This window comes from Nanorana parkeri, unplaced genomic scaffold, assembly GCF_000935625.1.
Source record: "Nanorana parkeri isolate BGI_ZX_2015 unplaced genomic scaffold, ASM93562v1 scaffold518, whole genome shotgun sequence".
Lineage (NCBI taxonomy): Eukaryota > Metazoa > Chordata > Amphibia > Anura > Dicroglossidae > Nanorana > Nanorana parkeri.
This window is the reverse complement of record NW_017306786.1, coordinates 297,073-313,728: the sequence shown is the minus strand read 5'-3', so window position 1 is coordinate 313,728 and position 16,656 is coordinate 297,073. Positions and strand designations below refer to the sequence as shown.

The 16,656-nt window shown below is 39.3% G+C and overlaps 1 protein-coding gene across 1 annotated transcript in view; it reads right to left on the bottom strand.

Moving 5' to 3' along the window:
* Positions 1–16,656, bottom strand: part of LOC108790984 (mucin-5AC-like) — a 57,588-nt gene that overhangs the window by 28,642 nt on the left and 12,290 nt on the right. Inside the window, exons 10-23 of the mRNA XM_018561343.1 lie at positions 16,398–16,508; positions 16,170–16,239; positions 15,637–15,774; positions 15,335–15,499; positions 13,687–13,781; positions 13,171–13,297; positions 11,501–11,756; positions 10,028–10,080; positions 8,126–8,226; positions 6,463–6,614; positions 4,544–4,682; positions 3,910–4,020; positions 3,115–3,294; positions 649–888 (exon numbers count right to left, since the gene is read on the bottom strand). Coding sequence (XP_018416845.1) covers positions 649–888; positions 3,115–3,294; positions 3,910–4,020; positions 4,544–4,682; positions 6,463–6,614; positions 8,126–8,226; positions 10,028–10,080; positions 11,501–11,756; positions 13,171–13,297; positions 13,687–13,781; positions 15,335–15,499; positions 15,637–15,774; positions 16,170–16,239; positions 16,398–16,508 — 1,938 coding nt within the window. The remainder of the gene's footprint in view (positions 1–648; positions 889–3,114; positions 3,295–3,909; positions 4,021–4,543; positions 4,683–6,462; positions 6,615–8,125; positions 8,227–10,027; positions 10,081–11,500; positions 11,757–13,170; positions 13,298–13,686; positions 13,782–15,334; positions 15,500–15,636; positions 15,775–16,169; positions 16,240–16,397; positions 16,509–16,656) is intronic.

Genomic DNA, 16,656 nt, shown 5'->3' with positions numbered 1-16,656 from the left:
GGCCAATGGCCGGCCGCTCGGCCAGCTTCGGCTTTCAGCACGGCTCAGCGCTCGACTGAGCTGCTCGGCCGTGATCGGGAGCTGTACGGGCTATTGTGAATAGCCCGTACAGCACCCCCTCGGTTCTCCTGAACCGAAGGGGTCCTGGGGCTGAAGCCAGCCGAAGGATCGGCCGAAGCTACGGCCAGATCCTTCGGCAGCTTTGTGAATAGACCCCATAGTATGCATTGGTTTAATTGACAGTAATTCTGTAAATTGTTTTAATACTGTAATTGAATCTGACAATTAAAGTATTCAGCTGCAGTTTCATCTGCAGTTTTTTTTCCTGAATAAAGCCTCCAGCATGTGCTCACTATGTCATAGCTGACTGGGAAACATTCTGGACGTGGATTATTAGTGCTATTTATCCGTATGGGTACATAGATTAACATTCACTCAGCAAGAGGCTTTATGCAGGGGAACATTAAACTACAAATTCTGGACAGGGTGTAGTTAACAAGTGGGATGATTGTTTCTAAGACTGCCCCTTCTTTTGAAATCAAATACTCAAAACTGAAATATAATTTTGTGATAAAATTGCTCTCACTTGAATATTTAGAACATAATGTTAACACATTTGTAAAAAAAAAAAAAAGCATAGGAACCCACTTTGGAATGGCATGTGGAGAAAGTTGAGCCCATGATGATGCTGCAGTGCTTTTGAGACCAGGTCTGACGGTATGGATTGGCAATGCATGGATCCCTTAGGGGCTGAGCATCAGGACAGGTTGGTGAAGCTTTCCAGCTGTTTCCAAACTCTTGTACATTGACCACCACTGATAGACGTCTTGTGGTGAAGTCATTGGACACACTACCATCATAGTTACCACAGAGACCACAAACTTTTCCCTGATGGAAAGATAATATTTCAAATGGTAAATTGTATACATTACATGAGCTGCTATGAAACAAGCATAGGTTGTAAAATTCTGCACGCTCACTTTTTAAACATGGCTGCTTCCTACCTCCGTAAGCATGTAACTTTATACAGTATATTTATGTTACAGTTGTACAAATAACAGAGGCAATTGTACACAGGAGTTCTATTTCAAGGATTTTCTATAAAGATGTCAAGCTGTTTTAAAGCCAATCTATGGGACACACAAATATTGTCTTAGTACAAGATATATGTGGGTTCTTACTTGACTGTCAGTTCCCTTTGTGTATTTCTTCCAGATTTGTGCTGTAATTCAGTGTGCCTTTGTACAAAAGCTTCCTGTAATACAGACCAGTCACTGCTGATCTCTCTCCTTGTGCAGGGTGAATGGTCGTATATCTGCCCCCTTCTGTAGTTTTCTGCAGGCAGCCTATAGTGGGTGGGCATGATGAGTCCCACCCAGAGATCTGCTCTCTGCACAGGCTATGTAAGGCATAGGCATGTTGCCACATCTACTTCACAAACTAATAACTGGGATCTCAAAGGCTTTGCACACAAAGTTGATTTATAGTCTTAGGGACTATTAAGGAATATATTTAAATGAACATTTCTGTGCCTGGAGTTCAGCTGTAAAAACTCATCAGCGCATGAAACACCATTCTTTCTTGCATTACAGGCAGAGTAGTGTTTCTGCCTGAACCCTGCTATCTAACTACAAAAAATAAGTTTTATCCACACAAAACTAAACCTGAATGACAAGCCTGGTAGCAAAGTATATGTGTGATATCACCATGGGCAATCATGGTCCATGTGTGTCCATCAGAATTCCATCCCAAAAGGTTTTTGGTAACGTGAAATTGAAGTGTATCTCTATCCAAAACTTTATTTTTCAGTTTAGGATAAAGTAGGAATGAGTTCAAATATCTGACAGTTTTTCCCCTGTTAATGGCCCCATTGGGGGGTCTTTAATTTCCTGACCTGAAGACAATGGGGGGAATTTATCAAAACTGGAGCAGACAGAATTTGGAGCATTTGCCCATAGTTACTAATCTGTTTACCTCTTCAATTTGTTCAGTTAAGCCTTGTAAATGAAAGACAGAAGCGGATTGGTTGCCATGCACCAACTGCCCCAGATTCTGTTAGCTCCAGTTCTGATAAATCCACCCCCCAATGTGCCACCAGCACAGGAAGAGAAATGAAAGGAACACAAATAGGAATCAGAACACTGTTTTTGTTTTTAGAAGAGTAAGGGAAGACAAGACTCCACATTAGTGCTTGATTGCTGTCTGCATCCGTGTTAAAAATGTAATAAAACAGAGGTTCTGAGTCTTCTCTACTCTCTGCAAAATTGGAAAAATAATATGTGGACTGTGGGGGTTGGGGTGGTTGACAGAAATACACAGACAGCAATAAAAAAAAAAAAAACATAGTTAGAAGTTCTAAATCTTCCTCTCTGGATTAAAAATGTGTTTTTTTTTTTTTGTGTCCCCTTTGCTGAGATTTCCCTTTATTCCTGTCCCTACAGGAAGTGAATAGAAATCTCCCCAACATGGCAAAAACAGAAATAAAAACCTGGCAAAGATTCCAAGCCTTTCCCCACCCTATTCAAAGCTAAGTGAAACGTTTTGGCTAAATTTTGGCTTTAAAAAGCAAAGATTTAATGCATAAAGTATACAATTAGATGATATAAAACCATAACCAATGCCAATATCCCCTTACAACTATTAATTGCCTATAAGAAGATAATGGCAATCAATATTGTGGGGTTGATTTACTAACCTTATAAACACACCACGAACATGTATACACCTCTGTAGTGTGTTCCCTCCCAGCATGATCTATGGGTGGAATCTAAACACCTTTGTAGTGTGTACACACCCAGCAGGTGTGTTGTGCAAAGCCCTGCATGAATTGCAAGGTGATGTTGTGTAAATTAGCTCTATGTTGTGTTGCTTGCGTTGATGAATGCAGGAATGTAAATGCATGAGCTAACCATTTTTGTCTAAACTGTGAAGCAGCATTATATATGCATCATGTGCATGATTTTTCCATGTATGGCATTAGTGGAAATATGCTTTTAGAGACTTTTGGTTGATAAATACGTTTTGCTGTGTGAAAATCACACGCACCTGGTGCGTGCATGTGTTTAGGTTAGTAAATCACCCCCCTGTGTGTCTGAAAGACAGCAGCTTCCTCACCTTAAACTCTGGGCTCAGCTTGATTAGAATGCTTGTTTTCTTGTCCCACATGACTATCAAACCGTTCTTAGCCTCAATCACCAGGTAAATTCCCATCATTCTGATCTGATAGGGGACCTCGCCACCAATATCTCGTTCTACTACTTCAAAGGATCCTTCACTCAATCTCAACTCAAAGTTCTGAAAAGAGGAAGTAGCACACAATATAACAGTAAGGAATGAATTATTATACAACCAAATGAAAGAATTCCTGAAGACTTAAAATAAGAGGTACAATAGTAATAGTAACCTTGGCAGTGTAGTGTGCCAAGTCATGTGTTCAAGTAAGAAAATGCATTCTTCTTTTATTAGCTTTGTGTAGTTGAGCTATATGTCATTAATAAAGTGTATGCAACAAAAGAAACATTAAAGTGTATCGAAACACAAAAACAAATTGTAATATATTGCAGCTTACAGCCCTTTAGATGAGGTGTTTTCCTTTTTCAGGCTTTATTTCCTTTATTTTCACCTAAAGAGCTTAACAGTAACAGACTTCCTGTTTGGCAATTTCACAGAATATATCTGAGCAGGCTCAACATGTATTGTTCTGCACTTGGAGGAAATGAATTAAACTTGAAAATAAACATATGCGGCCACATCATCTAAGGACAGGCAAGCTGCAATATATTGTATTTTTTTATTCCTGTTTAGATATACTTTAGAAGACATTTATGCTGTACGTATTTGCTGGATTAGACAAACATATGTGAAATGTAATGGAGATGTAGTAAAAGATGTGAAGTTATGAGTACTCACGCCTAAAAACACTTTAATGGCTTTGGAACAGGTAGCCCCAGTTGTTCCACACTGGATGTTTTCAGTGATAATTCGGAATGAACCGTTTCCAGGGTTGGATGCGCAATAGTCCTACAAAGTAACAGAGAGCACAGTGCTTCTAACAATCAAAGAACGTTTTGGGATGTTGAGTAAGGAACTAATACAGCGCAGTATATATACATATACAGTATGTGATTTTGTGGTCTATAGTGAACCAGTTCACAGGATTACAATCACAGTGTTGTCACCAAAGGCTTTTTATCAGGAATATTTATACAATGGTAAATATTATTATTAAATTATGGATAAGGTTTTAAAATGCCATAACTGAGCCTAATTGACTTGAGCCATCTCGGCTAGCAAACTAGCTTTGATTTGCTTTATCAGAATATACATAATTATTTCAATATTCCCGAGCGTGGCTTTCACGGACCACTAACTGTTTTCACACTTGCGCAGCATAAGTTTAAGAAGGGATAACAATGTATATTTACTAAAAAATGATACATTAATGTTGTTGACCTTTAATTTTGTGCAGAATGCTGACTACTTAGTGGGGAAATACTGCAATATGTTAAGCTTGAAACCTTTGCATATGACAGGCTTTTCATACCTGTGTCAGTGTGTACTCGCAGTCACCACTAAAACCGAAACGTTTGCCATCAAATGTCATGTAATGCCCTTCGCCATACACTACACAGGTCCTATGACATTCTTTCTTGGTACATTTCCATTTCCGACCCTTGCAAGTACTGAAACATAAAGGAATTAGCAAGCATTAGTTAAAGAATAATTCTGGGTTCATAGCACTGTTTCTATTTTGATTTTCAATAATTAAGTACATTTTAGTGAAGAGGGGCTCCAGCTAGTGGCCTGGGAGCCATGGGTGGTTTTCAACTACCTTTGATGTGGGTACCTGTTTGTAGGTGTTTAGTGGCTGATCGAAATTAAAGCCTTATGATGCATTTCCTTTAACCTCCCTGGCGGTATGATTATGTCAGGAATTTTGTGCCAAAAGCGGTACATTGTTTTTCATGTTGTGTATTCTGTGTACATTACAACTTTTCACTTTTGAATTTTCAGCCTGCTGTGACGCTCGAAAACGAAACTAAAAGTTAGATGCCGGCTTTTAGCTTCATTTTCGGGCCGCGTACAGCAGAGAACGCCGCGGGCTAGCAGGGACAAGGTAAGTGTCACTTTTCTCAGCAGCCCCGAGTCTGGCTCGGGGTGTACCGCTCCTAGCATTGAAAATTCACCCCGAGCCAGACTCGGGATTACCGCCAGGGAGGTTAAAGTAGTATTAAACTCTTAAACCTTTTTAAAATAATGAATCCAGGTCAAACAAATATACTTTGCTCAGCAAAGTTTTTGTTTACATTTTTGCACAAAAACCTACAGTCATCATCCAGGCAGCTGACTCCAACTCTCTCAACTCGCCTTCCCTGAACTTCCTGTCCAGTACAAGATCACAAGGGAGAGCACAGTCTCCAGCAGCTGACCATCTACTAGCTTGGAGAAGGAAGGACGGAAAAGTGGGGTAGGGGAGTGTCTTGCCCTGCTGTTCCTATGCACTTGTGGAGACACAAGGGTGGCTCCATAGGACCCTGCAAGGCAAAGGAGCCACTGTAAGAAGGATTATCAGTACCAGTGCTCAGGGGGACAGCTGTTTCTGCAGGAAACTAAAACTTTCAAACATGAAGGAGCAGCATGCATTGTAAGTCATTTAATCAACATTTAACACGGTTAAAAAAACCTATTGATTTTAATATCACTTTCAGTCTGAGGTTTGGTGAGGAGTTGAACCAAACACTAGATTCTTACAGTGGCAAAATTTCTTTACTGCAGGTTTATGCTCTGACTCCTATTTCAACATAAAGATCATCTCTTTGGGTGGATTTGTGAACATAAGTAGAGATATTTCTCCCCTGAAGACCTCAAGAGATACGAGAAGACAGTGTGTTACTTATCTTCTCTATGTATAAGTATAACTGAAAGCCTATCTCCATGGAGATAAATAAAACTCTCCTTTCAGTAGGGCTTCTTCCACATCGCAAGGCTTGGCTGTTTGTTTATGTCAAGTTCAGCTTTGTAAAGGACTTTTACTTACCTGATGCCCACTCACTCTGGAAGTTGGTACTTACCTTGCCACCCCTACGCTCTGGCTTGTGTCCCTCAGCATCCTCACATATACTGTAAGGCTAGGGGCCAAGCATTGTAGGGGGGCTGGGAGTGCCGTTCCCGGAGCCTGCGGGAGCGAGGATCAGGAAGGTAAAGTTCTTTTACACAGCTCCCCTAGTGCGGGGGTGGCTCTACTGCAAGGGGAATTTTTTTCTACAGATTGGTTTTAAATATTAGGTTTGGGTGGACTGACCCTATACATTACATAATGTAAACAGAGTTACATAGCTATGTAAATGTTCTGACATTTTAGGACTGCGTCTAGCTTATCAATTATTATGTATATATGTAGACGGCCTATGAATATTTAATTTATGAGATAGCCACCTTAGTTTGTGCAGTTAAATAGCTTACCAGGTGTTGCAGTCTTGAAGGATGCTCTCCCCGCTGTGGTAAATGTTACCATTGTGTATACATGGACACTCTTCTGCAGACACACACTTGCCATTGTTATTGAGCACAAGCCCTTCTGGACAGACACAGCCAGAGGCACACTGGATGCTGAACTGCAGATATTATTTAAAAAAATAAAAATAGTAATTAGCAGAAATTATATTATTTGTTCTTGTGAAATCACCTTTAGAAATCTGAAGACATAGAAATGGAGCCATACAGGTGAAACTCAAATAATTAGAATATTGTGCAAAAGTAATTGCAGTAATTGCTGCAAAAGGGGCGCAAACCAAGTACTGAGTACATATGCATGCTCGTACTTTTCAGAGGTCCGATATTGTTCTATGTACAATCCTTGTTTTATTGATTGCATGTACTAATCTACTTTTTTGAGATTGTGGATTTGGGGTTCTTGGGGTTTTCATGAGCTGTAAGCCATAATCATCACAATTATGACAAATCACGGCTTGAACTATCTCGCTTTGCATGTAATGAGTCTATCTCATATATTAGTTTCACCTTTTAAGTTGCATTAGTGAAATAAATGAACTTTGCATGATATTCTAATGATTCGAGTTTCACCTGTATATGGAGGGCAATAGTCTTAAATGACAACTGTCATTGCATGTTTATAGGATTTATTAGAGCGTTTGCTTACTATATGTTATTACATGGGCTCTTGAACAGAGCAATCATGGACTACACATCCTTTTTACCCATCATCGGTAGAAATGTATTAATCTCTTATAACATCTCTTATACACTTATTTACACAGGTAGGTAAGGACCAGTAACACAAGAAAATATTCTGTAAAAGGTGATATGAGTATGTGTGTTCAATAGTAGGGATGGATTTTACCCATAACCCCACATCCTCCCTACCCCTAACACACACACGTGTGTTGGGGTAGGGGGGCTATAGGGTTATGGATAAAATCCACCCCTACTTTTGAAGCATTACATTGTGTATATTGTTTAGCTTGATCAAAAAAATTAGAGCCACATTGATGCTGTAAATCAACAGATAATATTCTGTCATTTAAAACAAAGAGTCTTGCGTTCCCAAAGAGTCCAATCAAAGCCATTACTCGTCTTGGTGACCCCATTTTTTGGTTAGCCTCTGCTGAATGACCATTTTACCTAGTAAAACAGCAATGGATATCATGTGGGCTGAAGTGATGTGCCATCAAATACATGGAAGGAAGCATCATATTTTAGGTTTATGCATCATGAAACACATGGCTAATGCTAGTTCTTCTTACAGGCTCCCTATATTTTGTTCCCGCAATTGTCTTGTGATAATTATTTCAACAATAAAAAGCAGAATGAGTTACTAGTGGCAAAAAAGCATATGCCCCGTATACTGGTCACATCATTTATGAACCTGCAGAGGTGATGTTTGTATGTTGCCTGAGCTGCAGAAACTCTTTTGATTGGTTACTGTCTCCACAACCCCCCAACCACCACCTCCTTAACATTAATTTCTGCTGCTAGGTTTTCCCACTGAAATCCAATGACATCCGGACAAGGTGAAAATAAAAAGTAAACCTATTCATAAATTCTGAGAAATGCATCATATATCTGTGAAGTACTGATAGTGACAACTGTGTATATCGAGACTTACACACTCCATGTCCAAGGTCTGACATGTCTTTTGACACTCTGCTCCCTTTGCTCCAAGTGAGGCATTAGCGCAGTCAAAATAAACCATGTTTGCTGGGCACACTAAAGAAAAACACAATGTCAGATTCCTTGCCAATTCTACAACTAGCAACTTGAAGTGATCCTACGAGGTAAATAAAACTGGCCAAAAAAATCTCCCTGCAGAATAAGAGAATACTTACCTTCTTACTGCCTGTGGTTCCAAACGCTGCTCCATTGAAGAATAATCTTCCTTTGAACCCACACTTAATTATTATTATTATACAGGATGTATATAGTGCCAACAGTTTGACAGAAATCTTCTACTGGCCACATGTTGGGTAGGGTTCCCCCTACTGACCTTCATATTACTGCAGGACACCATATTGACGTCAGGTCAGTAGGAGGAACCATTGAAGTCTGAGTGGAATCAGGAGATCAGTGCTCCAGGAAGTGTCAGTTTCTGAACATGACTTCATAGGAAGAAGCATTAAAGTGACACTCAAGTGCATTGAAGTCTTTTAACTATTAACAAAAATGTATCTTATTTGTGTATTACTCGGTTGTAGATCATCAAATCAACTCTGAATTCATGCTGACACTGTCCTTCCTTCTGGATAGTGGCTACTTTTGCTGCTAATGGTCCCTGTGTGTGTTGTAAAGTAGCCACCATTCCAAGCTAGCTCCTGTGATGGACTTCAATCTCAATGCAAATCAGCAAACTAAATGTGAGATTTTAAAAGGAAGGACAGTGTCAGCATGAATTCAGAGATGATTTGAGGATCTACAATTGAGTGATACACAAACAAGTTGCATTTTTGTTAATACCGTGTTTCCCCGAAAATAAGACACTGTCTTATATATTTTTTGGCACACTAGGTCTTATTTTCGGGGTAGGTCTTATTTTTTTTTTAATGTACAACAAGCCACACTTATTCATGTACAGTCTACATGTATTCATGTACACAAATATGGTCATCAGGGCAATCAGGGGTACCGTACCTTTCCAAGAGCAATTTGCTAACCAATCTCTGGCCAGAATGAGCAAAGCGCACTTTCACTATCGATTCCTCACAGGCGGAGTGCATGTGATATCACTCCGCCTGTGACAGGAGCCGGCGCTATAGAGGAGGCATCGGCTTATGCGGCTCTGCTCTCTCCGGTGCCGCCTCGCTTCCTCTAGCGCTGGCTTCGTTGGCACCGCTGATTCTCTCCTGCCTCTCCCGCGGCTCTTCAAGTTCCCCGTTATGCCACCACCGGCCCTGGGAATGGTCACAACTAGGTCTTATTTTCGGGGTAGGTCTTATATTTTAGAAATTCACAAAAATAGTACTAGGTCTTATTTTTGGGGTAGGTCTTACTTTCGGGGAAACAGGGTAGGTACAGTACTTGAATGCATTTTTAAGATTCAACTCTTGAATTTAGTATGACTTTAATGCCACATGCCTCGTCCAACACATCTGGGGTGAATGAACCATTTAATGCATGTATCTAAGAATGCCACTGCTCTCAGGATAGAGAAACGTCTCCCCTTAGATGGCAGGGAAACAGGTAATTCATAGGAAATCAGTATTTCTTGTATTTCACTTTCCCCTTTTTACTCTTAGTTGTCTCACTTGTTCCCCTTAGACAACTAAGGGTAAGATATGATGAGGATTGTTTTTACATTTCTCCTCTCACAGATTAAATTATGCCCGTGTTTTTGGTCTATTATAAGGAATACCATATCCCTCTAAACATTTAAAGATACTGTAAGTCACTTTAGTATTCAGTGAGGCCTGAGGTCTTGTGGATTTATATGGTCACCAAACTCCTCAGTATATACTATCACTTGAAAATTAACATAATGGTATATTATAATTTCTAATCAAAATTATTTACTTACCTGCAACACTGGGTGTCCTCCCAACACAGTGTAGTCTGCCACCCTGACATGTACTGAAATGAAGAATCAAATACAACTGTGTTACCTGTGCTTGTCATTATATTTTATTCTTGGCTTAAAGCAGAAACTACATGCTGTTACTAAAACTTTGAAATACTTTTAAAGGTTTTAGGATAAAAAGGCTTTTCTAGTTTTACAAAACTGTTTGATTTTTTTTATTAACTACATATTATATAACATAATAAGGGCCTTGTATCAAAGAACAGACAATTTAATGTATTGTAAATTTCCAGTGAAAAACATGAACAGGAATGGTGCCATCTTGGGGTGCATACTGCATACTGCATCACATTTATCAACAGGCAGCTTAATCTATACTGTAGGGATGTCAAACCTCAAATTTTCATGCAGGGCAATGTAAAAGGTTCACTTAAATGTCATTTCCCCCAGCTGCACATACTCTCCTTTTCTTCCCTCCACATTTAGACACCAGGAAAAATACATCTGCATTGGGAAACACATGTCTCACTCCCCAACCTCCCATGTGACAGTACTGGAACTTATTGAGTGTCCACTCAAGCACCTGGTCTTTTCACATAAAGATATGGACCTGTGTTCACAGAGATTCCCCTCTTTGCTACTAGTGGCTGCATGGAGCAGTGGGGTACCAAAAGGAAAAAAAGCAGGTGCAGTCTAGAAGGGTTGCAGTTAAATTAACCTGTTATTTTGTACAGGTTTGCTTTAATGACTACATGGTTGTAGCCTCATGCAAATTAAAGTCCTAAACTGTCCAATGGCAACAGAGAAAGAGTAAGATGGCCTGCCAAAAAACACCATTTAAAAAAGGCCTGCTGTAGTCAATGGCAGACCGCATTGAAAGTATATGATATATAGAATTATATGGAACATAGACTGAACTGAAACTCTAGCTTTGTTAATAAAATACAAACTCCAGGTCAACCAAACACATTGCTAGTATTCAAGCCTGTCCTATTCTGTTCTGCTGATATTGAGCATAGGCCATGGCGGTCGACACTATGACATTTTTCAAAGCAAGTTGTAGAAAATATTGTCAGGCCAGCATGCCTTATCATTTTAGCACATATCTCATCACAATTGCAGCAAGCTTTTAATTAATCAAGCCTTCAGCTGATAAACCAGAATTGATATTAAAAAAACCTGGGTCATTTGATTTTTTTGCTATGCTAGAACCTTAGGCTTATACATTCAGCGTGGAAAATGCCACAATACATAGAGAACTCTGCATATAATATGGTCTTAGAGTTTGTGCATAGTTCTGTGGGAGAAGAAGTGAGCCATTTATACTTACAAACAGATTCTGATAAATCCTGATTATTGACGGGGCAGGTAAATAATAACAAAGAGCTAACTTACAATAATGTGTTGAGGGAAATCATGTATGGTATATTAACTTATATCAAAACCCATGATTATCCTGTTTATATGACTTACCACATGGCACCATTATCAAAAGTGACCTCTCCACGGGGCATCACTGAACCTTTGTAGTAACAAGGGCAGTTCTTAGCTGGAACACAAGCTCCATTGTCATCAAGGAATGTTCCATCTAAACACGCACAACCATCCAAGGGAGGGAAATGGAAGCTGCAGCTGGGGTCAGGCTCACTCAAGGAGCGACAGGTTTTCTGGCAAGTACTAACAGAGTACTGGTAGGTGCTGTTTTTTGGGCAGGTCTTTGTATATTTTTCTGAAATTGGAAATTAACAAATTATGTTAGTCAAGGCAACCTATTTATTTATAAGGATGAACGCCTACATCACATTTGGTTAAAGCATATTTTGATATTTTGATTTAATATTAAAAGATAGCTGATACCCCTGTTTGACTTTTATAATATATACATATTACACGTTTACAAAAATGTCCTAAAATGTCCCTTGCACTAAAAGGCAAGGTCTACTTATTACAAAAGGGGAGAGGGTGACATAATGATTCTTCCCTTAAGGCACTGGAAATGATGACAATTCCAAATCTCACAAGAAGACGCACCAATCCAGTGCGAACAGCATTCCAAGGATCTCACTATACCCCTCACCTAGGCACCACAGGTGGAAGCCGGGATAAGGCAAGAATTTTTTTTAAAAATGTAAATTTATATTTTTTATCATTTTTTCCCCACAGTTGTTTTTAAATTTTAGTGTGATGATTTGTTTCGGGGTGAGAGTTCTGTTGTAATATGCAGACCTTGCCTTTTAGTGCAAAGTCTGACTTAATCACAGCAATATTTGATTTTTGTCTATTTAATTGTAGTAAATATTGTCAAATTAATTATCACAATACATGCAATACACATTCATAACATGATCAAATTCAACCTATCTCTTCTTACCACCTAACCTAAAAACAGGGGAAGGTAAGAATAATGGAATATAAATAAGCTCTGGAGTTGGACACAGTGTTCCCCAACCCCCGGTCCGCGGTGTTCGAACACCGGGGCCCCGCACTGCTGACGGGCTTCACAGTGAGGGGGCGGGTCCTGTGACTCACCTCCCCTCCCGGCCGCGTCCATAGCAACAGGCGGCTATCAAAGTTTGAGACTACGTTAGAATGTGTGACCAGTGACGTGGTCACACATTTTAACGTAATCTCGCCCAGTTTTTCGGTGGTGGAATAGGTGAAGAATTCCAACGCTTTCATTTTTTGGTGTAACTGTATTTTATTTAGAAGGCATGTTTAAATACAATTAAATTAAAAGTATTAAATCAAAACAATCTAAAATATAAACAATCAACGCCCCCCCCTCAGCGGGCCATGGTAAAATTATCAAACGTTGACCGGTCCGCGGCGATAAAAAGGTTGGGGAGCACTGCTCTACAACACCCCCTTCCCCCCACCTCACTGTTCAAACTTTCAATTTACTTCTTTATCTATTCCTTTCTTCTCTGAAATTATACTAATTTATTTCTCTTACACCCACTCAAAAAACTGGTTTCTTGAAAGATCCAGCAACTTCCATCAGGAAGCATTTCCTTTCCTAAAATGACTAAGCTCTAATGGATGTTTATCCAGAATGTTCCTTTAATGATTGTCAAGATAATTTTGTCAACATATAAAATGAATATTGCAGATACTATCCTCAATATAAAAACCTCTATACATACCGCAGAGGGCACCTCTCCAGCCAACTAGAGTTATTCCCTCGGCCGCGCAGGCCCGGGCATAGGCGGCTAAAGCTGCGCAGACACTGTCTACACTTTGCTCATAGTTACAGCTGTCATACATACAGTTCTGTTGGAATAAAACATAAATATATTACATGTCTGTATCACACTTACATAATGAAGGTCTTCTGAAGGTTTTCAAGAAATATGTTGGTTTAGGAAAGGTTTTTTGCAAACATGACAAATAAACTTATTATTCCTGTGTGACTTCTTGTGTGACTGAGCACTATAATTGATATACTTATAGATTTTGATACTGAATTTGAATGTTATAAATTATTTATATATAAGAAAGTTATGAAAATAAAGCTCTGTTAAAGTCAATAAAATGACTTATAAAATCCTTTACAGGATATTACAAGTGTTTTCTAAAATACTGTATTCTACATACTCCTCTTACATGGTTTACTCTGCCATGTGGATATGCTACCCATTTTTATAACACAGATCACTCACCTTCTCATACACAATTGGATTCACAGCAGCATGGCATGGAGCAAAGGGTCCCTTGCTGTCCGAGAGATGAGAGCACCAATACATGGCAAACTTCTCTGAAAAGCAGTAAATAAGGGTTAAATGCTATAAAAACATTAAGCTATCTTTTATAGATTCATTTTGTCTATATGATCCTTATTTTCCCTGAAAGTGAGCCTGTGCTTTGCCCATGCACAGCAAAGGAACAGATTCAGTTAGCTTCTAACCTTTTCTTTACTACACTGCAGCTGTGTTCCCTGCTTGGGAACAAGGAGAAATACCGGGAATGTATGGATTTTGAGGAGCAAGCGACTCAGGCCCCTTCTTGCCACGTGACACCACTGGTGCTTAGTGACTAGCCCAGCACTGTTACATGGAGGGGGGGAAAGTCCTCAGCCCTGTGTAAACTCCAAGCTAAGACTTGGAGCTTACACAGGGCTTCATCTCTTCGCTTGTGGTGGCTGAACAGAGCATCAGGGTAGGGAAGAGAAGGGAAGGTGAGAATGTGCAGCTGGGGGTGAGAAAGATAAATAAGTCTTCATAAACAATGGAATCTATGTTCAACTAAGGAGGAACTCCAGCCAAATTTTAAAAGCACACTTGATAAGCATATACTAAACCAATGTATTAGAGAAGTGTTTTTCAATTCTCCTTTGCCACTTGTATGACTCACATGACCCACATGCACTACAAAGCCAATTACCAGTTAAATATTGAAGATATTGGGGTTGATTTACTAAAGGAAAACAGGCTGTTCCCTTTACAAGGGAATTTTCTCTTAACTTAGTGAATGAGGTGAAGCTCTCCTGACTTCCACCATTCAATCATATGTAAACAAAAATAGTTTTTTGTTTATTTTTTTCCTCTAAATGTGATTGGGTTTCCTTTACAAAGTAAATGTTCACCTTATTCACTATGCTAAGGGAAGATTCCCATGCAAAGTGAACAGCCTATTTGTCGTTAGTAAATCAACCCCATTGTGTCAACATTATTCAAAGTGAACATCTCAATAAATTACTATAAAAACACAAACGTACAAACAGAGCTCTTGTAATGATAATAAGGGGGTGAACAGTGTATGACCCTAGATCGTGTGCAGCTTGTTTTTTGCCCAGTGCACCCATTGTCACACTACTCTCCTGTCATTTTCCCTGGGTCTCCCGACCCGGTCAATAAATTACTATGTTTTCCCTGCACCATTAACAAGCTTACTGGACCATGATCACTACAATGGTCCAATACACAAAGTGGTCTCTCTGTAAACTCTATGGAAATACCCCACCAACTCGAATGCCTAAAATTTATTGGGATGACGGCACAGTGAAATGCATTAAAACGTAAGACTAAGCTTTCCCCTCTCCAGGGCTCATACTTTGAAGTTTAGATTAGTTTCAACACTATGGAAAATTTAAATATTTCACTAACAGCACATCTAAAGTATATATAAAGCCAGAGCTTTTTTTCATATTGGCTAGAGTTTGTGGTAAGTGTTGAAAACCCAGATCAGGTTTTATGGCTGCTTGCATTCACCCTCTTTATTTGAGAGTGCCATTAATGAGAATGATATGAAACTATTTGATGAGAGCTAGTCTCATATTGCTTTATGTTTAATAAATGATTTCTCACATACCATTGTCTACACTGAGTGCACATGGGTTTTCATAACTGTCCTTCACATTATTGCAATCTGCTTGGCTCTTCCATGTGTTCGCAAAGACAGCCGCTGTCCCCTCCAGTGCTCCGCTCACAGACTTGAAGTCATCTGTCCGGATGTTATTGAAGTCACCACACAGACCTAAAACATTGAGAACAATATCTAGTTACCATGCATCAAATGAATCAGATTGGAGTGCGTTTCACTGCAAGATATCCTTTACAGCTCTTCACATTTACTATAATCCTGGGAACATTAATGACTAAATAAATTTTTACCACATGCATCTCCCTGGTACTCAGGGTCCAGGGTCACTGAGATCTGCATAATCGGGATAAGCTGAACCTGGATCTGGATTCCATTGAAGCTCTGAATGACCAGGAAAAAAGAAGATGGACTCAACACAGCTAGATTTTCTGAAAAAGAAAAATGTAAAGAATGCAAATTATCAACTTGGTATTCAATAAACAAAGGAGACCCAAAAAGAGAGAAAAAAACAAGTCTATAAGGTGATATAGTTAAAGTGGAACAATAACATCCTATCCCTTACAGCCAAGGGGCCATCTTAGCTTCTATTTGCAGTTGCCATGGTGCTGCACATGTGATAAACTAAGACATCAGCCATTTGAGGGCTTCAAAGTTTAGCTGGGAGCTGACATAAGACATGCCTTAAAAGTAGCTGTTTTGGGAGACATTAAATTGGTGGGTAAAGTTCCTCTTTAATGATTTTGGTTTGACAATCAGGAGAATCACTTGTTTTTATTAAGCAATGTATGACCACCCTTCAATGTATATTAGGCATGATTCCTACCTGTGACTAATGGTGCATGAGCGTAGATCCCATTTAGGAGCACAGTTCCTGAGGACTTCACTGTAAGAACCTACAGGAAGGGAGAAAGTACAGTTTAGCAAACTGGTCAAAATAAAGCATCAACATTTTTTAGGACAACACAACACAGATGATATTCACTGTGTACTGCAAATAACTTTTTTTTTATTAAGAAAGTTTAGTTATACTGATGCCATAAGCACTACTCACTGTCAGTCCTTTATCTAGAGACAGCGTGATACTTTTCAGACAAGTCTCGGTGTCGGACACTCCACATTTCCTCAGCTCGGTCAGCACAGTGAACATGTTCCTGACACAATCCTGCAAAGAATGAAGGTAGGCATTATTGGAGTGCAGTATGTAAATTGTGATAGTCTGGTGTTTGTTTTGTATGTAGTAAACATTTTCCCATTTTGATGATAAAAATATAACTTTCATCTCTTCATCAAAAATTATTATTACTAGTCAT